This window comes from Solea solea, chromosome 9, assembly GCF_958295425.1.
Source record: "Solea solea chromosome 9, fSolSol10.1, whole genome shotgun sequence".
NCBI classification, from domain to species: domain Eukaryota; kingdom Metazoa; phylum Chordata; class Actinopteri; order Pleuronectiformes; family Soleidae; genus Solea; species Solea solea.
This window is the reverse complement of record NC_081142.1, coordinates 17,583,588-17,607,525: the sequence shown is the minus strand read 5'-3', so window position 1 is coordinate 17,607,525 and position 23,938 is coordinate 17,583,588. Positions and strand designations below refer to the sequence as shown.

General features: G+C 41.5%; 1 protein-coding gene across 5 annotated transcripts in view; it reads left to right on the top strand.

Annotated features, from left to right (window-relative positions):
* Positions 1–22,723, top strand: part of lrp8 (low density lipoprotein receptor-related protein 8, apolipoprotein e receptor) — a 161,421-nt gene extending 138,698 nt beyond the window's left edge. For 2 of the 5 annotated variants that reach the window (XM_058638295.1, XM_058638291.1), the window contains 5 exons: positions 4,945–5,086; positions 6,671–6,823; positions 8,949–9,341; positions 13,258–13,326; positions 16,150–22,723. In XM_058638295.1, coding sequence (XP_058494278.1) covers positions 4,945–5,086; positions 6,671–6,823; positions 8,949–9,341; positions 13,258–13,326; positions 16,150–16,451 — 1,059 coding nt within the window. In that variant the 3' untranslated portion in view covers positions 16,452–22,723. The remainder of the gene's footprint in view (positions 1–4,944; positions 5,087–6,670; positions 6,824–8,948; positions 9,342–13,257; positions 13,327–16,149) is intronic. The other 3 variants (XM_058638294.1, XM_058638293.1, XM_058638292.1) reach the window with 3 other exon arrangements.
* Positions 22,724–23,938: the final 1,215 nt, after the last annotated feature.

Below are 23,938 nucleotides of genomic sequence, written 5' to 3'. Positions count from 1 at the left end.
AATGAGAGAAAACTGGTGGTGGGGTTTGTATACAGTAGCAGGATTCACCTTAGAGGATGGTTATTTCAAAGTTAGTGAGTGTGTGGAGTCACAGTTGAGTCCAGCAATCAATGAAACTAATTCGAGTGTATTTATTGCGGCAGGAGTAAGTAAGTAAGTCTGTTAGAGCCCATCCAATACAGAAGGTTTGGACGGTGGGAAAGAGAAGCAGAGGAGGTGAGGATGAGAGGAAGAGAGAGAGAGGGAGAGGGGAGGTGAAGCATGTTCCGCGCCACACACTGTGATGATGAGAAAGAAAAAGAGGAGAGGGGACATCCATCATCTCCAGCTGTGTGAATGTGTGCCTGTGTGTGTGTGTGTGTGTGTGTGTGTGTTTGTAAGGGAGATGAATAAAAGCAATGTTTCAGGCAGCAGTGAAAGTTCATCCCAAGAGATTAATGGCCCTCAGCTCCTCTGCGCTTTGTTCTGTTCTGCTTATGATACTGAACAAATTAAAAACCTGTTAATGGTGCAGCAGGTAGTCCAGGTCCAAACAGACTGTTTTTGCTCAGTTTGTATCTTTTCTGGGGAAACTAGCTTCATGGGAGCATCCATCCATCCATCTTCTACCGCTTTATCCTCCACATGAGGGTCGCGGGGGGTGCTGTGCCAATCTCAGCTGACACTCACACCTACAGTTAACTTAGAGTGTTCAATTCCTATCTAATCCCCAAATCTGCACGTCTTTAGACTGTGGGAGGAAACCAGAGAAAACCCAAAGGCAAGAGGGCTAAACACTTCACCACCCCTTTTATTATTTTTTTTAATCATTCCTCATTCATTCTCCACACTGGATTTGCATATGTAATAAATTCAAGATGAAGATTAAACAAAATGTTTTTTTTATGAAGTGTATGCCACAATTAAGGTCACTTTCAAGTTCATTTAAATTTTGTGGATCTTTTCAATCCTTTGGATCCTGTCCCCTTATATCTAAGGTGATTGCAGCAGTAGTTTGTGCAGTTTATTATTATCCTTCATTGGCGAAAAAAACAAGCACTTTTTATTGATATCACTCAGAATGGTGCTATTTCTATGACTAATTATGAAACCTTTTGTAAAGGGAATTCCCCTTTAAAGTGTCATCTGCCGTCTTCATATTTGTGCTGATGTGTTTTTTTTTCTAATGCCACATAAAACAGACATTGATTTGTACGATATATCAACGTCTTAAAAAAATGCTACCACCAAACAGACTCTTACAGAATCCTTCCAGTCGGTGTCCAACCCCCCACCCAAGTCACAAAGCCCTGGGGAAATGTGGATCACACGGACGTGCAGAGAGGAACGTTTTCTCCTTCTCTTGCTTTAGTGTCATTGCATTTTTTTTTTTTTTCTTCCTTTTCTTTGTTTGACTTGAGGGAATAGGAGAGAAGATGAGATGTGTTTGGGCGGAAGAAGCCGAGAGGAGGACGGTGACTGAAAGACGTAAAATATGACCAGGGAGACAAAAAAATAAGATGTTAGGGCTTGTGTTTATTCTTCTGCCATGAGCTCCAGCATACAGGTTGTACAGCATCTGCATCCTCACAGGTGCAACAAAACGTGGCCGTGTTTGCCTCGACTAAATTAAAAAGACATTTTGCAAGAGTTGGACAGTTGCATAGGAATAAACTAAAAAGTGCAGCTAAAGTGAATATCCATGAAGGTTTAAGCATGCTTGACAAACCACAACAACATTTCAGTGGGGAGGTCACAGTCGGTGGTGGTGTGAAAGCAGAGGTGAACAGAAAATTCCACAATAGTATTTTATAACATGGGTTCATACGACAAAGGAAACACATGAAAGTGAAAAGTTTGTGTGGGATTGCTTTGTTTGAGCTTTCATTTGTAGGTTTCTGGCATGACAATCTCAGTAGGCAGGAGGCACCAAAGGCACGTCACACGGATGTGGCAGTCAAAAGGCCTCGGCGTTCGTTCTTGTGGGACAGCGTCATGACAAAATCATCAAACGCTCCTCTCCCCTTATCACCAAAAACCCTCCACGTCCATTTAGATACAGCACGCGCCCATCTCCTTGACAACCACAGATGGACCACTCTGAATGAAGTGAGGCAAAGCTGTGTGATTAGGGGGAGCTTGTGCTCGCACACCTGGTTTATCCTTCCACACATGAAGGATTTACCTTGATCGTACAATGAGGAGCGCTGACCCGCTTTGGGTCTGCAGTGCTTTCAAGGGGTAACAGAAAGTAACAGATGCTGTGACTGAATGTTAGAAGGAGAAGAGCAGAGGAAAGGCTTGTCAGAGAGACAGAGAGAGAGACATCTGCAGAGAAAGGCGGCAAAGGGAGCAGCGAAACGATAGATATTTGAGAATTGTATTATGACCCTGGCGGATATTTGTCTTTCATTGTTTCGGCACTGCTGTCACACGAGTAAAGGTTATCAGAATCTGAGAGATGGGTGATAGGGAGCACAGTGAAAGATGGAAGAGAAGCATCGAGAGAAAAAGGTTAAGTCGAATGATAACCGAGCACAAAGGGAGAACATGGATTACAGCTCGACCATACACAGGCATGCACATGCCGCCATAAATACACACACTAGACAAATCTGTGTTTGGATCCATACAGGTTCTTGACCTTTGGAGGAGACCATAAAACTGTAAACACCATCTCTGCTGAATGAAAAAAAAAAATACAAATGGGAGCCAACACGACCTTTTGTCTGGCACACACTTATCTCCTGAAATGTTCTCCTTTTTTTTTTTTTTTTTTGGAACCTGCCCCCTTGATCACAGCATCTCCGTGTTTTCTTTCACTGTAATTTTCTGTTCTTTTCTTAATTGATGTGTTTCCCGTGCAGATGAAGCAATCGGCGGTTGCCATAGAAACCGGGCACCGTAGTAGAGTGGCGTGAAGAGGGCTTTTAGACAGATGACAGGAGAATCAGAAAGAATCATGAGTGAATAACCTCACATGTCTACGCCTGCAGTATTTATTGTTTTATGTCCGTGTAAATAGTAGCAGCAAATGGCGGAACAAGTCATTATAATTATTTAATTTTCTAGACAAAGGTAGTCGGTTGTATGAGTATTTCACACGCTCCATTAAGGAGCATCCAGTGGGTTGCTGATCTCTGGTTTCTGTTGCATGAAGCAAATTGAGCGTTTCTAATGGTAAGCAGCCGGGGTTTAAACTGCCCATCTCCCACTCTAGAGGCAACCGCTCTTACCACAAGGGGGCTATTTACAGCAGGGGCTACATGACTGATTTATGCATTCACTATTTATGTGTCATTCCCAAAGTGATCCAACCCTCATTGGTTTATAAGGCATTAAAAAAAGATGACAGTTGCAGTGCCCTCGTGCTGCGCCGCCCACACAATTCATGTATTTCATACTCCTCCATCCATCCAAAAGAAATCATCTCTCATGAAGGGCATCCTACTAAAAAGCACATCCCTGATGTCAGCATAAACAGGACACGGTACAACACAGAATGCACTTCCGAGCTACAAAGAGTGCGTGGGATGATGTGCTTTTGTCAGCATTCGGTTGATATCGTATTGTGATTCAGTCGTAATGATCATTATCATGTGGTTTTCCTCCTTAAACCGAAATTGAATAACATGCTGGAACAATAACCCTCAAGTCTTTTTTCCAAAAGCACCTGTTGGTCAGTCTGCTATTTATTTAAGGTGTAACTAAATTCTTTTTGTGTTATTTACTGTTTCAGGTGCAACTTGTTGGGAAAAAAAAATCTAACCTCTAGTCAGACACCAGCTACTGCATTAAAATGTTGCCTTTGCCTTTCTTTTAGTCCACTCTTGTGTCATCGGTACATGGTATTTGTTTTTTTAAGGTCACGTAAACACGTTAGTCTGACTTAAATTGAGTAAGTCTTAGTCGGACTAACATACCTGTATAATGCGGTTCATAGTCCGATTACTCCTTACACTCCATACACTTAGTCAGACTGGAGTCAGACTTGTCGTTCTCCCCCCCCCCCCCCCCCCCGGGTCTTTGACCCAGAAGTTTAAGGAGACAACGTATAAACTGTTGCCGGAAATCATGCGGCGGTGGCGTCTTTCTTCAGACACGACAGTATCACGATTAACATGTACAGCAGGTACAAAACCAACATACAGAACCACAGCTCGAGCCATCTCACCGTTGGTGTTTGTTTTTCTGTGACGTAAAGGTCAACAGGAAACTGATTCAATATGCACTCGCTTATAGAGAGATACTGCGCCACCTACAGAGGCGGAGTCACACGTACATGGTCATTAAATGTATTTTCTCCTCCGCATGTGCACTCGGACACGGCGAGTTGTCCGGTTGCTGGATTAGACTGTGCATGACTGAGCACCTACGGTGAGGATAAACAGAGTCCGGCCAATTTTGTTTTATCCTTTGCTCCCTCAGTGTTGGCTGAGCTAGTGCTGTAAGAAAATAAAAGACAATGCTGGGCCAAAGTGAACAGAACGCAGCACAAATGTGAGCCTTCAAATTAACGAGCTTCAAATGAAACTGAAAAAAACAAAACAACTGATGAGTAGAGAGAATGGAGGTCCCACTCTGTCTCAAATCCTCCAGGGCATTGTTTGTACACAGACAGTTTGTTAAAAGATCCCCCCAATAAAAACAAAGCTGAGACATTTGTGAATTTAATTGAACAGCCATTTTTACGGTGTGCTGATATTTTTTTTCTGCAAGCTGCACAATGTGTTCACTTATACTCTTTCATCTCTAAAAGCAAAATCCCATATGACTCCCCTGTGCAAGTTTTTTAACAATGGCTGTTAAAGAGAGGAAAAGCAAATTCATTGTGATGAAATGTGTTGCAGTTGTAGCTGGATAATAAATTAATAAATTGTTTCTGAAAAAGGGTTAGGGTTATTTGTCACTCTATTAAACGTACACTGTACTATGTATTTATGTGTTTGTTTGTTTCCAACACAGGATCACATATATTGGACAGACTTGGAGGACGAAGCCATATACAGTGTCAACCGACTGACGGGACACGATGTCTCAAAGGTGGCGGAGCACCTCAACAACCCGCTGGACCTCATCGTGTTTCACGAGCAGAGGCAGCCAAAGGGTAAGACGTGTGCACATGCAGGGAAAACACAGAAGACTAGGGTTTTTTTTTTTATTGGTTAATGGAGCATATTTGGAGTCATGGGCACTAATCATGCCATGTGCCATCATTTAAGTGTGTACACATCACATTTCTGAGCACAGCTCCATCCAACCGGAGCAGAGGAATGAATAGATGGAATAAGTGACAACACCGGGGTGACAGCGCAGGTCTTCTTAAAGGTCGAGTGTACGAATTAGCGGCATTGTATTTATTGTAATTATTGTAACACCGGCTCCTTTGCCTCACCCCTTGATTTCCTTAAGCACGTCAGAGAATTGGAGTGGTCTTCACATACCAGCAAGGATGTTGTTCTTCTTTGATTGCGTAATGAGCTTCCGTTTTAAAATAGAAAACAGACAGTCAGGTCAGGCTGCTGTAGAAACATGGTGGTGCAAAATGGTAGTAGGGTCTTTCCCTAAAGTACATAAAAAAGGTTTATTCTAAGTTTCTTTTTATTTTAGAGCAATTTTACATTCAACATACTTAGTAGTATATTCAGTTTCAGGCTGTAAATCTTCCAACACACTGCACAGACATAGACAACATGACAAGTACCAACACAAAATCCTAATTCCTCTCAGTTTTGCACGTCTTAATACCAGAATCTGGAAGACCAGATAGACCAAATAACACGTTTTGTTAAGACGGCCCAAAACAGCAAACAACAAATAACCTCATACATGGAATTAGATTGAAAAGTGCTGAGCACATCATGTACTAGTATCTGTTTATTCCCACGTGTGTTTGTGTGCAACTTGCTGCTGCGAGTGCTGTACGCTTTTCTTGTTTTCGCCACTCAGTCTAGTGTCTCAGTGCCGGTTGGGAGTTAATTGTATTCTCTCATTAATAAATCAGGATTTCTGCTCAAAGAAATATCGCAGAATTTAGCATGTTCTCTCTCAAATGCCAACAAGTCGTAAGAACAAAGAGGCCTAAAAGTGTGAATTAAATATTTGATGAAGCAACTCCACACTACTTATGTGTCTGAGGAGCGGGAATATTTGATCAAATCTGGTATAAATATTGTTTAGTATGACAAAACAGAAAGTCATCACATATTTCACCTTCCAGATATTTTTTCTCACCTTTTCTCTCAATACTTATGTATTTTTTTTTTATCTCATCCAATGTTTTTGCTACTTTTTCCTCTTTTTGCCCTCTAAGTCCTTTCTTTTACATTACATGTCATTTCAGAGACGCTTTTATCCAAAGCGACTTACAATAAGTGCATTTAAACATTTGGGTACAAATAAGAGCTAGAAGTAAGTAAGAGCTTCAAGTAAGCCAAACTATGAAGTGCTAGTCATAGTGCTGTTCTTCTCCTCTACTCTTCTTCCTCTGTCCCTTTTGTCCCAGCATAAAAGTGAAATGTGTTATCATTGTCGGGTCATGACATGTTTAAATGGCTCCATTTTAGTCTTAATTAGAAGTATGTTTGGGGCTTAGTTTCAGCAGCTCTTGACCTAAAATGTTTTGACTACTCCACTTACACCACATCACCCTGCCACTAATCCCCTTGTCCGTCTTCTTTTGTCCCCGCAGCCCCAGACACGTGTAATATGGGGAGTCTGCCCAACGGTGGCTGTGAGTATCTCTGTCTGAAGGCCCCTCAGATCACAGACCACTCCCCCAAGTACACGTGTGCCTGTCCTGATGGCATGGAACTAGGACCGGACATGAGGCGCTGTGCTATAGGTGAGTCTGACGCACTGTGAACCCATTAATCATGCAGTGTGGATGTTAACGAAGCAAGCTGGAGGAATTCACTGGGAAATGTCACATGAATTCTACATCAGTCACTGAAATGATAGTGTCAGACTATGATGAAATTAAAACTGGACTGGACATTAAATTGAGTTCACCTCAAAATGAAGCATTTATAAAGTTGCATTTTCTGTGTTAAACAGTTCCTAAACCTACACATGATGAGCTGTGTAAAACTATTTTTTTTTATACCAAAGCAAACTAATTTCTTTACCAAATCAATTTCTTTATTACGGAAGAGTGTTAAGGCCACATTAAGAAATGTTTTTGAAAGATAGTTAAACAAAACAACAACAGGATACTGAGGAAGAAGTCAGAATTCTGAGGAAAAAAGTCAGAATTCTGTGGGAAAAAGTCAGAATTCTGAGAATAAAAGTCAGAATTCTGTTGGGAAAAAGTCAGAATTCTGTGGGAAAAAAGTCAGAATTCTGAGATTTTAAATTGGAATTCCACAAAATTTCACAAAAAGTGATTTTTTAAATTCCGACTTTAATCTCCGGTTTATTCTCATAATTCATGCCATTTTATTTATTTATTTATTTTTTAGATGTGGTCCTAATACTCTTCTGTACTTTATAATGTGAATTTCAGCACTAAATTTTGTTTTATCTTTAATATTGAGATTCCCGTTTGAGTAATAATCCCAGACTTGAGCACTGAATCCTTTTAGAACTCTGGATTAAACATGTACAGTAAAAGTTGTAAATAATAAGTGTTTTGTTGAAAAAAACTGTCATTATATTGTTCATAATATTTGTCTCAAATCATAACAAAACAGCCTTTTTACTATAGGTTTTATACAAATCACATTCTCACCAGTATCAGCTGTGAACAGTGTGAGTTATATCCCACAATCCTTTTTCCATTGATTATAATGGACCCAAAAGTCGATTCCTTTGGTGCGTTTGATACCTGTGCTGACAGTAACACAGTTTTGTGAAGTGGGTCAGGGATTCCCTGAGCTTATCTGTGTTCCCAGCCCATGTTCATTATTTCTCTGACCTATTTCACCGCTCTGCCTGTACGCCTGCCTCGCTACAGTCGCTACATCAGTTAAGTGTTTATCCTCAATGCATCCTCTCTTGTTTTGCACTTGATGTTTGAGCAGGTGAGTTAAAGGGAGGTGCTGACACAGAAAACGAGCACGGCAGACGATTATATTTAGGCCACTGTTCAGTGAGTGGATCTGAGGAGAGAGAACATGGTGATTAAGTGAACAATTAGAGAGGGGAAGAGAGAGAAAGAGAGAGAAAATTTACACTCACATTTATAAAACCTTCCTAATGTAATACAGGCATTTCTGCTGAGAGTTGGTGATAGTATGTCTCTTTGGTTTCCTGCTTTATGTTGCTATTTTGGAACATCTATAAAAACCTTGAGAAATAGTGTTTGCAAGTCCCTTGATAGCACAAACAGAAAGGCATGACCTTTGCATATGTGGTTTTTGTAATATTGATGCACATTAAAGTAATGAGAGGGAGAGTTGGAGGGACAAAAAGGCTGGATTTAAAAAAAAAAAATGGTGGTGAAAGTGACAGTGGACCAGAGGAGACAAAATTCACTCGTCACATTTGCTACAATCTTTTAAAGGAGGCAGTTTTGCAACATTATAGATGCCAACAGCTGTAAAAAAAAAAAAAATGGAGAAAAATCTGAATAAGTAATGCACTATTACAGAATCCAACTGTCATGAAACACCAACAACGACCGACTTTCAGTGCAATTGTTTTTGTTTTTTATGTGCAATTGAAAAATTTCAGATCTGACAAAATGAGTCCCAGAAGTTGAAAAGCTTGATACAAAATAATGCAGATTATTGTTTAGAAATATTTCAAGAACCTTATAGTATTGTGTATGTTTTTTTGTATAGATCAGAAATATCACAATTATTATTTTAACCTTATCACCCAACTCTGTTTAAACTGCAGGATCACGTCGTACTCTGTTTAATTAATATATCTTATTCCCTTCTTCATGCTGTCTATTGATAAATCAGCAGAAACTGAAGTGAAAATCATCTCTGTCAACATTTGTGTGTACCCTTTCTTTTGTGCAGTTCGAGCCAGAGCAACCACAACAGCTGCTCCGACCACCACAACTCCCACCACAACTCCCACCACAACCACCACCAGCACAACAACTACCACAACGGTAACCACCACCACCACACCTCCCCCTACCACCACCGCCACCACTGTGACGAGCACCACCGGCACCTCTGCAGCGACCACTCTCAGACCCACAGCCAGACGCCCGATGACAACGGCCTCTCCTCAGATCCCCAGAAGAACGACCACTCCGCACACTCGCACCTCCGCCGCCACGGGAAGAGAGGCGACCAGTCTCAGCAGCACAATTCTGACGTCGACCACCACCCACGCGCCTCTGCTCGGCCCAGTGGCCCCAAACAGCATTCAGAGAGAGAGCAATGGCAACCTCTCCCATAGAGGTAAAGATCGTGTTGAGCTGGAATGGTGCATGGGAATGTGAGTTTGTGTGAAGTAGATGTATGCACACAGTGTCTGTCTGTGTGTGTGTGTGTGTGTGTGTGTGCAATTACCACAGATAACACCTGCCATTAACACAGCATGGAGCTGGAAACCAATACTATCAGTTTCTCCTTCTTTCTGTCTCTTTCACTGTCAGTCTGAGTGAGGACACTCTAGCCCCTTACCCTAACTTTAACCATCACAACTAAATACCTAAACTTAACCCATAATCTTACCCTAACCCTAAGGGGTTTTGTTTACGTGTAGACGGCGAATACGCTACTTTAGGGAAACGATGACGTCATATTCCCGCCTCTCTCTCTTGCGCTGTCATTCATTGCCTCATGTTTGGAGATGGTTGTATGACAGTTTTACCAGCTACTGTCAATGAAAGGTAACTAAAGTCAGTCTGAAAAGACTATTTCCCGGTCTTTCCCCTGGCTCGGTTCATTCTGTCTCTGTTATTATAGCTGTAATGTGTACAACGTCTTCTTCTCTGTGTTTTGGTGCAGCGTTACAGCGCAACTTACAGTTCTGTCATATGAACGTCAGTGTTTCGAGTTACCATCTACTTCTTCTTCAGTTCCCTGTAAACACGGCATCTTTTCAGGAAATATCTCCATCCACACAGAACCACTGAAACGATGCTGAAGAAGATCATTTACACTTTACCGTCTGGACGTGGCCTCAAAACCAGGTCTTTAACGGTCTGAAAAAAAGGCTAAAGTTGTAGTAACCCGCCAAAATGTTGTCGCTTGCATTTGGTTTCTACCTTTTTCCGTCTTCACGAAGATATACATGCAACTAAATGCATAAGGGTATCTCTCGGGCTGCTTGCTGTTGGTCCCTGATGAGCAGCGTGTAACAGAGCTGTCAGCGCTAACAAATGACAGTCCCCTCCATTTCTGCCTTGCAACTCTCATCACTCATCCTTACTTTCTGACAGCCTCTCTCACTCTCTTTGTCTCCTCGGTCTCACCCTCTTAGTCTCTCCTCCTCCTCCTCCTCCTCCTCCTCCTCCTCCTCTCTTTCACTTTCTCTCCTTGGCAGCAGTTTTTTTTGTTCTCACACCAACCAAGCTTTACTGGCGCGCAAGAAATAATACTAGTTTACAGTTTGTTGCCCAGACAGACAACAGCAGAATAAAATGGCGCTAACAATGGCCCAAAAAGCCATGCTTAGACGTAAATGGCATTTGGAAGCAGAGGAGAATCTTTGACAGCGGCACACAACCGAAGCGCCGGGCGCCACATGCTGTGTTGTAATTTTCAGCTTTCTGCTTCTTCTCACCTTTGCTACATGGAGACATTAAACAAGAGGTGCTCAGACGTGCGTTGGACTGCTGCGCTGCTCATCAAAACAGCCAAAAGATGAGCCTCTAAATGCATCACTGCAGCACTGTGCTCTCCAGGATTCTTTGGATGCTAATATGATGTAGTTTACTGCCCAAAAGAGAATAAAAGTAGCGGTTACCTTGTGAGAGAGATGGACGCGAATGGCTGTGCAGTGTTTGAACTCTCGTTTTACACTATTGCATTTACAGCAGAGACTTTTCCTCATTATAGTGTAAAACCAGCAAAGCAAGGTTTAATGACGAAAGGGTAAACAGAGGGAGAGGATCGGGGAAGGATAATGAAAAGTTTTAGATGAGTGTGAGAGTCGGGGGCCGGGACAAGAGGAGAGCAGGGAAATGAGGCAAAGCAAGGAGTAAAATGAGGTGTTACATAAAGAGGTTAGAGTGTGAAACGATAAAGACACCATAGAGGAACAGGAGGGAGCGCGGTGGGGAAAAGGATCAAGGCAGTCCAGCCTTCGAGAGGTGGAGATGGCAGTTCAAAAAAAGACAATCTGTTTCGGGGGAAACGGCATACACAATGAGATACACGAAGAGATACAGGATGGGGGGGAATAGCAGTGAGCGGAGTGGAGACAAAGTGATTTTCTGTGAATAAATGCCTGCTCCAGATAGTCGCATCACTTTAGTGGCCTGGGTTTTTCATTTGGAGCAAGAGCATGTTTCCTCTAGTCTCTGAAGTTGTCAGCCTCCTCACCCCACCACAGATGCTCAGATGAGAGGTGGAGCAGACACGGCTGAGAAAATGGGGCACGAACAAGGAAGGCGCTTCTCCAAACTCACAGGCCATGTGTTATCATTTCTAACTCAGTGCACACTGTCAAGTTTGCCGGCATCAGCTGTTCCACATGTGTGGCGCTGCAGCTGGCACAGTGCAGCAAGCGAGAACCGGGAGATTAAAAGAAGAGAAAAAAACAGCTGGTGCTGATGCCAGTAACAGTCATCAATCTTTAAGCAGTAGTGGACAAGAAGAGACTGTCTTGCTGTTAAAGGATTAGTTCACAATTAGAGTGAGATTTCTCCCAAGGCACTTCCAATGTGCAGTAAGTGATGAGAGGCAAAATCCACAGTCCTCTCCCTTTGCTCGAAAGCAAGTTTTAAGTTAATCTGAACTTAATGAGGCTTCAGTTTGAGTTAATTAAATAAAGCAAGGTAAAAGTTAGTTATTTAGCAGCCCATTCCCCTACTGTACTATCTCACTACTGCAGCCGGGCACATAAACTCTTATCGGCCTTTAACTATGGAGGACTTGTTTTAATAAAGGTGTGCAGCAGGTGAGCAGTGTGTGCATCTGATATTACAATTCTCACAAAATGACTTGCAATAGCTATTATTGCAATATTTAAACGCACAGCGTGCCATTTTCATTTCAATAACAAAAGACATTTAGTTTGATGTCAGGAAGCAGCGTGGCATCATGGGAATCTTAATCTTCACCGCCGCTGCCAGTGACAATCTATCAACGCGACTCAAGGGGTTTTATTCTGGAAGTTGAAGCAGCATCCATCATGTAAATATGGATTTCTATGGATTTAGACAGTGTTGGAAACATTTTTTGGCTAATGGCCATTAGCGGCTAACAGATAATGTTGGCTAATGCACTCGTCGACTAAATATGTAACATTAGTCGTATTGTTTTACATATATTTTAATGCAGAACTGACAAAAACAAATTTAATTTTCACTTTTTTTTGCCTTTTTTGGTAATATTATGGAATTATCCATGGAAGTCGCACATCATTTAAAAGAAAATAGAAATGCCTCTGTGAACTCAGAACATAAAGAAATACAGCAGCTGATAATGAACTCTCATCACCTGCTGTACCACTTTATGTCCCCGAGTGTGTCTGTGTGTGTGTTTTATTAAAAAGGCAATTAATTATCAATATATGAGATAATATATATGCCTTCACTTTCTCCTCGTTGGATAAGCCAGTCATTAAGCACAGCCAGTGCTGTGATCTGTTCTTTTAATCTTCTTCTTCACTAGACTTCATCAAGGCCATCTGAGCACCACACTGCGGCCTTTTGGTAATGCTTGTGATAGTAGGAGCCTGTTGAAGTGGTGTTTTAATACAAATGTGTCCTGGGTTGCATGATGATACAATATGAAGACAAGCCGGAGAAAAAGAATGTTTCCACACAAGGTCACAAGGACATCCAGACTGTTTTAAGCCTCACGCCAATAATGCATTTCTTTCTAAATCTAGATTTGTTTTTTGAATCCTGTCGTGGAACAATATATGGTGTGATGTTTTTTTCTGAAATTGCTTTTTTTTTTTCGCCCCTCGTCTTCACATATAAGTCATGAATGTGATCCATCAGCCTTTCATTTGCACATGCTCTTGTCCACAGTCCAAAGTGAAATCCGACGTATTCTGCGCCCGTGTTTTATGTAAATATGTTTTTATAGCATAATGCCGAGCTTTCTCTATTCTTTTGCTTTGTGGTGGATGATTTTGAAACCAAACTTTGTTCACAGTTTTATGATTTCTTTTTTTACTCTCCCCTATTCCTTCCAGCTTCAAGTGATCACTATCTGATAGGCAACAACATCACGGTAGCTGTTCTGGGGATAGTCATTCCTATTGGTGAGTACTTTCTGGTTACATTTGTTGCTTTTTTTCGCCTGCCTGCTTCTCCCTCCTTGCTTCTTCGTCCCTGCCCGTCGCTCAAGTCCTGCATGTTGTACCTGTATGTGAGTACTTGTGACCTGTGTCCGTCATAGCAGTGATATTTGACGGCTATACGGTAGTAATAATAGTTTTGTCAGGTTCTATCCATCAGTACTCAAAGCCTCATTATTCAGGGATGACCATGCCTTTGCATTTTTTATCATTATCAACAAACAAACAATTAGAATTCATGTTTTCCTGTCACGTCTGACCAGCTAAGTTATGCCCTGCTCCCTGACTGATCATACAGTTCGCTCACGCTACGATGAGTTCACTCCTCTGACCCAGCAGACTGAGAATCTTTTACACATTAGCGAAAGGTGGAGGAAACGAAAAAGACACATTAATGAGATAAAACTGTGTTTTTGACCCTGGGGCAGAGGAAATTTTAAAGTTTAAAGTGGGAAAAATATTATGCCATTACACACAGTCGCTGAATTAATAATGTTCAGGCTCACAAAGTCAATGATTTTCCTCACAATTGCACCAGCTTAGTAATGTCAATCTCTTATGTGAGCGCTGATTTCAATTCAATTCGATAGAAGTATGTATTTCTTTAATGGCTAACCTATCAGAGAAATCAGCTGAATGTGCAAACGGCCCTACAGCGTCATATGTTGTTAATTGAGCTCTCTTTCATCCTTAATATTGAATAAGTTATTTTAAGTGAATTGAATTTTAGACGCATGCATCATGAGGGATTTTTTTTTCTTCTCTCTTCATTTTAAAAAATTGTGATATCAGCTCATTAAATCAAGCACAGCGACTGTCGGCCCTATCCACTTCCTCCCCCATCCAGTTCCCTCATCACAGCCATAAATCGCCCCATTCTGCATTTTTTGGCAGCTTTGGAACAGTAATTATTGTTAAAGGTCCGCCAGGGCCAGATTTCTGCACCACGCCCACCCACAGCTCCACCAGGGACACACGGCCCAACAATCATTATTAGCTAAAGTCAAGCTGTTCCGCCGCTCCCTAATTGGCATAGAATTTTCTAAATGATCCAAAAGCGGATTTTTAATAATAAAACAAGTGAGATTTCGGAGAACAAAGGAGGATCTGGGGTTTCCAACCCGTTCTTACAGGGATCTCAAGAGCCTACCCAACAAAAGTGCAATTAGGAAGGGGGGGGCTTACACGCACATCCTCATTGACACACAACTCATTTTGCTCATGGTCTCTCAATTGCTCACATCTATCCATACACACACATGCACAGGTCCTGTGGGGCAACTTGGCAGCAGCCATGCTGACATGGTAATGGAAGGAGACTGAGCTAATCTCATCACCGCCCACCCCCCTGTTCTATCTCATTCTTTCTCCCCTGTCCATTTTCCCCCCCATACAATAACACCAGCAGTGGAACTCCAAAATTATGCCCAAATGTAGCATGAAGATCATATGCTGAAATGCACTTCAGTCATTTTTAATTTAAAATGCTAATAAACGGTCTAATCTCAAGCATTAGGAACTGAATGGTAGAAGATTTAAAGGCAAAACCTTGATGTTCAGTCCGTGTGTGCAGGTGTGTGTGTGTGTGCATGTTGGGGTTTGCCGTACATGCGTGAAAGTGCATGCAGGGATTTATTGTTGCTCTTTGTGCATGTGTCTGTGTGTTTTTGATGAGTCCGCACTGAGAATGAGAGGGAATGCAATTAGATGTCGTGTGTGTACAGTAGTATGGAGGCTCATAGTTTCTGTTCATTTACAAAACAATCATCATAATGGGTAGATACAGGGTTTCCACGGTGGTTCGCTACCACAACCTTTTGTAGATGAAGTTCTGAACAATAGCTACGCCTGGTAGATGCAGTGTACGGCACATTTCACCCAGGAAAATAGCACATGTACCCAAATATAAGAAATGTTCTGCCTTGTGCTGCGAGAAGATGCCGATTGCCACAGTGTTGTGATGATAAACAAGCACCTTTTTGTGGCATGAAGATGAAAGTCATTCAGTACTTGTGAGTGAAACACTGATATCTGTTTTTTATATATATTCTTCATCATTAGAATTCCACAATGTACAGTACTTAACATGTGCATACATTTATAGCAATTCCACGATATTCATTCATACTTACGAAAAACAATATTGATAGTGCCATTCAAACTGCAACAAATACAATAACTCCTCATTTTTGTGTAAATTTAATGGTGATAATAATATGTAAGGGTATCAAAGAACTATGCAAAAAAGGATAACACAAAGATAATTATTGTATATATCTTTCAGTTGCTCTCCATGCAATGACATATTTTATTCCATCTCATTACATATTGCATTTCTAGATTTCTTGATTCTACAAGTTAATTATTTCCTTTTCCTGTATACAGTTTACATTTGATTTGTAGTTGTTGAATTTCATACTCAAAAGAAAGAAAGAAAGTTAAAAAAAACAAACGTTAAATATCTGGTAATCAGTGATAGACTACAAAAATAAATTGTGCTACAACAACACAACTTTAATGTTGTGCCCCTGGTGACTGCTTCTTTCTGCTCTTAGTGAGTGTACTCTCCTTAAAAATGTTCACAGATTTACCTTTGATTAAATCTGACTTTTAAAAAAGAGTCAGAAACTAATGAGCCCTCAGCAGATGAAGGAAAGCGTGGCCGGTGTGTTTGTGTGTGTGTGTGTGCGTGTGTGAGAGTGCTTAAAGCGCCGCTCTGTGTCCCCTGGGCTGTGTTAACGCTCCCGCCCGTGTGTTGTTGTTGTTGTGTGTGTTAAACACATGCAGTCCCTATCCTTGCCACAGTGGTCATCGGATTACTCTGCACCGGTGGTTACCTGGTGTGGCGCAACTGGCGGCGCAAGAACACCAAAAGCATGAATTTCGACAACCCCGTCTACCGCAAGACCACGGAGGACGACGACGACGAGATCCACATCGGCCGAAACAGCGACTCCATCGGCCACATCTACCCTGCAGTGAGTGGCAGCCACAGTCAGCCGTTCATAGCACTTCCTCTAGGGGGCGGCATCACAGACAGCAACTCTCACTGGTACTCGGGCGCGCCGATGCTCTCCAGCGGCAAATGAGAGGATCTGCGGGAGAAAGGAAGGAGATTTTTTTTGGGATATCTGAGATTTGGGAGGATCTGCAGTTTGTTGTTACATGTAGGCCTGTTTTAAAAAAAAATGTTCACACATCACATTTACCGAGATCATTGAAACCTACAAGCATACACGCTCTTCACTACTGCACAGCGTTCACCTCATTCACCTTCATCGTCCATAGTCCTACAGACATTTATCAACGCCCCGTCCTTGTCGCCAACCTGGCATCCCATTTATTTAAACATTGTGTTCCTTTTTTGCGGTTGTGGGAGCGTTTGTCCTCTTTCTTGGAGACAAACTCGCCACATAGGCACATCTCACCTTTTGTTTACAGAAACAGCTGATGCAGAGGTAAAGTCTGTGTGCCACATGGAAGGCAGCGTGCTTGTCAGAGAGGAGGAGTTTCTCTGTTGTTTTTGTTGCTGCTAAAATGATAACAAATGGCCATCCATGCATTAGTGAGCCAGTGGGAGCTCGGATAATAAACGTAAGCCACTGCAGCGGCATCTGTTTATAGAAGAGTGTTGAAACATGCTATAGGATCGCTAGAAAAGCATACAGGGAGGACAGTAAAGCACGGGACTGACTTCGTTTTAGAAGAGCACTGTAACGCCACGACTAGAGCTGCAGCTAACAATTATTTTCATTATCGATTGTTTGGTCCGTAAAATGTCAGAAGACGTTCTCAACTGTCTTGTTTTGTCCACGAACCAAAATGATTCACTTTTAATGATTTATTCATTATATGGAGCAAAGAAATGAAGAATATATTCACATTTAAGAAGCTGAAACCTCAGAAACCTTGTTTTAATAATGAAGAAAAGCTTCAAACCAATGAATCCATTGCCAAAATAGATTGATCAATGGATTCATCGAGTAATTTCAGTAGTTTCAGCTCTAGCCATGACATTGCCATGATGTGAAGTTTATATTTATATCATCCCTTAAGTAGTACTCTAAAAATAAAAAATGGGAGCATAAATCAGAAACAAGGACAGTAATCGGTAGACGTAAGGTCATATTTTGTTTTTGTTTTTTTTTATGTTTGAGTGGTTGCACAGAAATGTGAGGACTGCCCTGTTGATTTCTCTTTGATATAGATGCATTCTTAAGAATCGATATCACAGCGCACATAGCTGCATACAGTCTTCTAGAAACGTGGCGGGACAGTGCCGGCTGCAGCCGCACTCGAATGTGTTTTAAATGTCGAGGCCACATGTTATTGGGACACTTGTGACATTTACCCCAGCGAGTTTGTTGCTTTTTGGTATGGCTGAGCGAGCAGGGAAGGGCAGCTAAATGAATTACAAGGGGGATGGGAGAGAGAGCGCTTTGATCGGTTGGCATGGTAACACAGATTTCTTTGTGGTGCTCCGTGGAGAAAGGAGGCAAAGAATTCTGGGTATCACTGGCATGATCACAGAAGAGACACACACACACACACACACACTAAACAGGTACCAACAGGAGTTGTATTAAGATTCAAGGTTGAAGTAACAACTGCTCCTCACTGATAGTAAACAGAGGACTGTACTCTGGTCTCTATATTCTATTATTTGCTTCTTTACAAAGAAGTAAATAATAGAACTTTTTCTTTTTCTTTTTTCCCCCCTCTTATTTCTTTTCCTTTCCTGTCCTTTTCTTTTGGTCACAATGTGGTAACTCAGACAGAGGAATCATAAGCGTCCGTGCTGCATTCCCAGCACAGAAACGGCCATTAAAGGAGGTGGTGACAAAGAGGTAAATTGGAAAGAGGGAAAAAAAGGAAGGTCAGGGTAAGTGAGGAGGAGGAGGAGGAGAAAGAAACTACATTCCTTGAGTCCTGCCGAGCTTTTAATCTGTCCCTTATATCGCCTCTGTTTTCCCTACCAGTCGTCTTTCTTTCTTTCTTTCTTTCTTTCTTTCTTCCCTCTCCCTCTTTCACCAGCCTGCTGTGGTAACAGTGTTTTTATCTGCTGTTTGCAGCGTGTGGCTCTCAGTCTGGAGGATGATGGTTATCCCTGAGGGGTGGGATGCAGGCCTGCCCTCCCCCCAGTCCCCATCCAGGCCCCTCCTCTCACCGCAGCAATGAGGCCAGTGCAACGCAGAGGAGAAAGAGAAGGAGCAGGGGTGACATGTACACATCATACTTCTTCCACTGGATTAATATCACTACCACGACTAGCAACTCTACTCACTTCCTTCAGTGCTAGTTGTTAGTGCTAGTAACCTCTGCTCCTCTCCTCTCCTCTCGTCTCTCTGCCTCTTGTTAGTAGTAGTGGTTTATGAAAGGCTGCTTAATGATTTCATCCGAACTAACCTTATTTGACTGTCTCAGTGCACGTTGTAAATAGAGGGCTGTTTGGTCACTGTACAAGGGGGGAAAAAGCCAGCTTGCGTTTCCTTTAATTTCTCAGACTGGTTATTTATTTGTCTGTTTTTGCTGTTGTAAATATGCACTCGGCGTCTGTGAGAGCTGATTTGTTCACGTCTGCAGGAGCTCATGGTGATAGATTCCCGCAGTTCCCTGCGTCGACAAGACACACATGTCGTCCTTGTTCACACTCGCAGTCTTTCACATTTGCTCCCCAACATAACTTTGTTTGTGGAGGGTATAAATGTAGCCAAGGGCGGAGAGGGGACAAACAAATGATGGGTGGTGTCTCCATATGTGGAGGTGAATTTGGGGTGGAAAGAGTGAGGCGGGACGCAGGACTGGGAGGATTTGTGCCAGTGGAGGACGCTGCCTCGAGGCAACAAGCATCTGGGCAGAGAAGGCAAAGGATTGTGGGTAATCCTCTTCCACGATACCAGGTATCGACGAATACAGTTGATACAGAACTTGAATTTGATCATTTGTGCAGAGTTGCTTTTTTTGTTTGTGTTTGCTACTGTCAGTTTCACTTGGCCTTTTTGAGCCACAATATGAATCGTAATATAAATGAAGATGATTTAAAAAACTAATATTAATGAACATCAGCTTAGGGAACATCAGCTGGTTCCTAAGATATATCCTCACACAGGAAACGGTGAAAACACTGCATTGTATAAAGCTATAGTCTTTTCCGTGCTGCTCTTTAACATCGTCGTCCTTTTCATTTTCCAATCACTTGACCTTAGTTTTAGACGATGAATGCATTTTAAAATATCAGCCTGGGTTTCAGGAGATTCACACCACTGGCTTTGGTGATTCAGAGCCTGATCACTGCCACGTATTTTTTTTTTTTTTCTTTATTAACTTAGCTGTGTGTTTTGTGGATGAGTCAGTGTTGAAAGAAAAGCCCACATTTTAGAAGAAATCACTTCCCCGCTGTCACTGACTGCTGAACGCAGTCGTGTGAGTGTCGCGCTCTTTTTGGACGAACAGATGACAAATTTGCAGAGGCTGATTAAGCTGATGTGAAAGCTGTGTGGAGATGAGACGTGTGAAGCGGCATTAAGGACTGATCTCTCCACTGAATCACCACAGACGAGCTTCCAGCCCATTCAACCAGACGGAATAATGCGCCCGCTCCCTGAATATTGTAATAATTGCTCATAATGTGTTGTAGTAGTGAATTACCAGACGCTGCTATATCATGGCCATTTTACAATTGTAGTCTCAATTGGGGGCATTTTGATTATGTCAAGAACACTTATAATATAATTTTGTATTATTATTATTATTATTGTTATTCTTATGTTTAATTACAAACCTCACTTGTCTTCCATTCTTAGTATAAGAAATCTGACTAATGTTAATGGAATACTTCACCTCTTTGTATTACTAGAATAGGGGTAGTATTTCAGGGGTAGCACTGAATTTAAAGTGCTGATGTCCTGCTGCAGCATTCTGGCTCTCGCCCCTCTCGCAGAAAGACGGCGTTCACCTCAGTTTACGATGCACAGCTGTGGAGATGAAGTGTAGGTGGTGAGTGACATGCGGAGGTAAATAGTCTTCAAAGCCATCCACTGTCTCACTAAAGACTCACTAACGTGAGCGCGAGGAGGGGAAGCCGGCTCTCCCTTCATCTTTACTTTGTTCTGATGAAGTAAAATAAAACATATTACACGGTGGACAGACTGTGACTCAGCTCATACACGGTTTTCTTTCTTAAGCAGGATTTAGATTTAGACATGCCTGGGAACAGTTTAAGGGGCATGTCTCTATTTCGGCATAAACTGCGGTCATTTTGAGTATCAGAATATCAGGATATTCTTCAAATAAACCCCAGCCTGAAGGTCGGAAGATGTTCTTGAAAGATTTCCCAAGAAAGATATATATATATATGTGTGAATTTGAAATGAATGAAATGACAAACCTGCCGCTAGATTGAACCCTGGACTGAGTCACTACTGTGACAGCGCACTTTCTTTCATGTTCATGTTCATGTTCGCTCCAGGTCTAATGGAGCTCTGTACCGAGGCTTCGGAGGTAGTCGAGAATAAATTGACGCGGCAGTGTAGAAGTTATTATTGCTACAGTGTGGGAGACATATTGGCTGATCCACTTTGTGGCCACCTTGAGAGCACTGAAGGGCGCACGGGGAAGAATTCGCGAGAGATTCCTCCGTCGCTCACGGCGTAGTGAAGGTTGCAGTTGTGCTGGTGCAGACGACCGTGTGCCGCTGTCTGGGCTTCTGCTGTGTTGCTGTGCGTATTTACTTATTAATAATAATAATAATAATAATAATAATGCTCCAATATCATTGTTTTACAAAAGGTCAACCTTATAAGGCCTCACTTATGTGTGTACGTGTATTTGTTACCTCTTTTCTGGCGTAAACACTGACCTTGTCGGGACCAAGGAGACGCAAATCTGGTCTTAATGAGGCAGGAACTGGTTTTAAGGGCCAAGATTTGAATTGTGTGTGTGTGTGTGTGTGTGTGTGTGTGTGTGTGTGTGTGTGTGTCACCAGGTCAGTTGATGTGTTTTTTTTGTTCATCATCTACTGATTCAGTCTTTGAGTATTATAATGTAGCACTTGCTAGTTTCCATGAATCCACATGAAACAGGGATTGTGTCTGTGTTGAAGTGAAGCGATTTATTATTTACAACAACCTCCGTGGGCATTCACACATCACTCCGTTAAAAACAGGGTGTAAAGTTGTTCTTCTTGCAGAGACTGCTTATTTAATTTCACTAACTGATAAAAGCTTGACAGTAAATAATTTAGGTCGAGGACAAAGTCATGGCGTACGTTTAAAACTTTATGTTCTAAATTTACTATCAGTGAAACTAAATGACCACATAATCACTTATTTTAGTTTATATGTGATGTTTTATTGACTCAGAAACACTCATTTGTCCATGTATATATTTTAAATCAGAGGGGAAATGGTTGAGATATTTGAGTTTGATAAGAATTGTGAGCCCATTTGATTGATTTTGCCTCATGTTGTTTCTGCTCAAGATTAAAGGGTGATTTCACTATGTGTGATCACGATGAGATTTTTTGTCTAGGATGCACGAGGTGCACCTGTTGAAGGACATTTTTTCTTCTTATTTTTCTGTTTTCTTAACATTTAAGTCTTAATTTTAATGGTATAAAGTTATCTGGATGTTGAGCTACTCCCAACACATCCTAGTGCACGCTGCAACTTGCTTCTCAATAAGTCAGACTAATCTGTCAACTAAACTGATCAAAGCGAACGCTAACATTCCTAATAACCTGGTATCTTGTGTAGTTGTTCCCTGATTTGTGCTTAACTGTCTTCCTTCTGTGCATTCGTCTAATACCAGTCTTTGTCTGCTCAGAACATTTCTTTCACCTCTTCCCACTCTCATGCATGATATAAAACACATTTTCAACATATTTCATCTTCATCACCATCAACACATTTCTTTTGGCAAGGGCTATCAGTCTACACACACACACACACACACACAAGGGGAAAAAAACCACTGGAGGAAATAAACTGGAAATTTGAAAACTAACAAGGAAAACCCTGGAGCTGAGAGAGGGGAAAAAAAAAAGTGAACCAGCAAACAGGCAATAGAGCGTGCTCAGCCAGGAGAGGCTGCTCCCCCCTCCTCCTCCTCCTCCTCCTCGCCTCCGGCTACAGTTTGGACCATCATTGACTCGACTCGGCTGGCATTTAACTCTTGTTGACCCAGTGACTTTCCTTCACCAACTGGTTTCTTATATATTATCATGTGGGGTTTTTTTGCGCTGTAAGTCTGTGATTTGTAGTTTTTTCTTTTTCCTAACCAAACTATTCCCATTTTTCATATTTGATCTACACGATGTTGTCTTTTTGAATAATTCTGTCGCCTACATTGGAGGGAGGGAGGGAGGGAGGGAGTTGTGAAATCCTGTGGGTGTGACTCTTGTGGTGGGTTTTACAGTACAGGGGTGACATTTTTGATAAATAACAGCGCTGGATCATTTCACTCCAGAGTGGATTCAGGTTCTTTTCTTTTGCATTTCTGTCCAGTCAAAAACTGTTGCCGATAAGTCATGGTCTTGAAGGAAATCTCAAACATCCACACACACAGTCCATTCCTCAGTCATACAGTACAACAGGCATATATATATATATATTTTTTTTTTTTTTTATTACGCTGTTGGTTGCACAAAACTTTTCAAGAAGCCTTCTGCACTGTGTAAAGAGATAACGTTCTTCTGGGGGGGGGTTGAGAGGGTGGGGGGGGTCCTGTGGTACGGTGGAATGGTTTTGAATCATGACTTGTAAATATACGTTTTCATACAGCGAACAGAACTTTTTTAATGTTTTCAATGTAAATGTAAAAAAAAAAAAAAAAGATGTACATAAACCTTTGGGGGGGTAAAACAAACAAACAAACAAACAAAAAGGAGTGTAGACTATATATGGATTTATTTGTACACACGAGCACTGGATTTCTTTACTACTTGATTGTAACTAAAAATTAATAATCTGCCAAAGTGGTTTTGTTTTAGTCCCCCCCTCCTGTCTTTTCCTCTTATACTTTAGTTAGCTTTTTAACAACAATAAAGTTTGTTTTTTTACCGTATTTAATTCAGTTGAGTAGATTTTGTTGTTGTGCTTCTTTTTTTTTTTTTCCTTTTCTAAGAGGGGTTTTCATTTTAATTTATTGGTGCCTTGTTTTGTGCTCCTGTATTCTTTTCTCTCTCTCTGTTTTTCTGTGTTATGTGTTGTGGGGGGGGGGTTGAGCAAAGGGGTGGTTGAGGGGGCGGGGTGGCGGTTAAAAACTTAGCATTTTCTGTACTTACATGGATTATGTGTACTGTATGCCAAAATGGTCTCACTCACGTTTCTATGAAATCAAGCTGTTGATAAATATCTATATATATTGATATATTAAATTTATAAAAACTGTCCCCACCTCTGTGAGTCTTTTGTAATCCTCATCCATTTTACTAAGCATGCACGGTTCATGCAATATATGACTATTAGACCTTATACACCACGTTCTTCTCCGATTTCTCCTTAATAGTCGATAGTCTTCAAGTCATCAACTGTTAACCGAATGTTTTTGAACAAACCTCCCAATGAAAACAGTATTT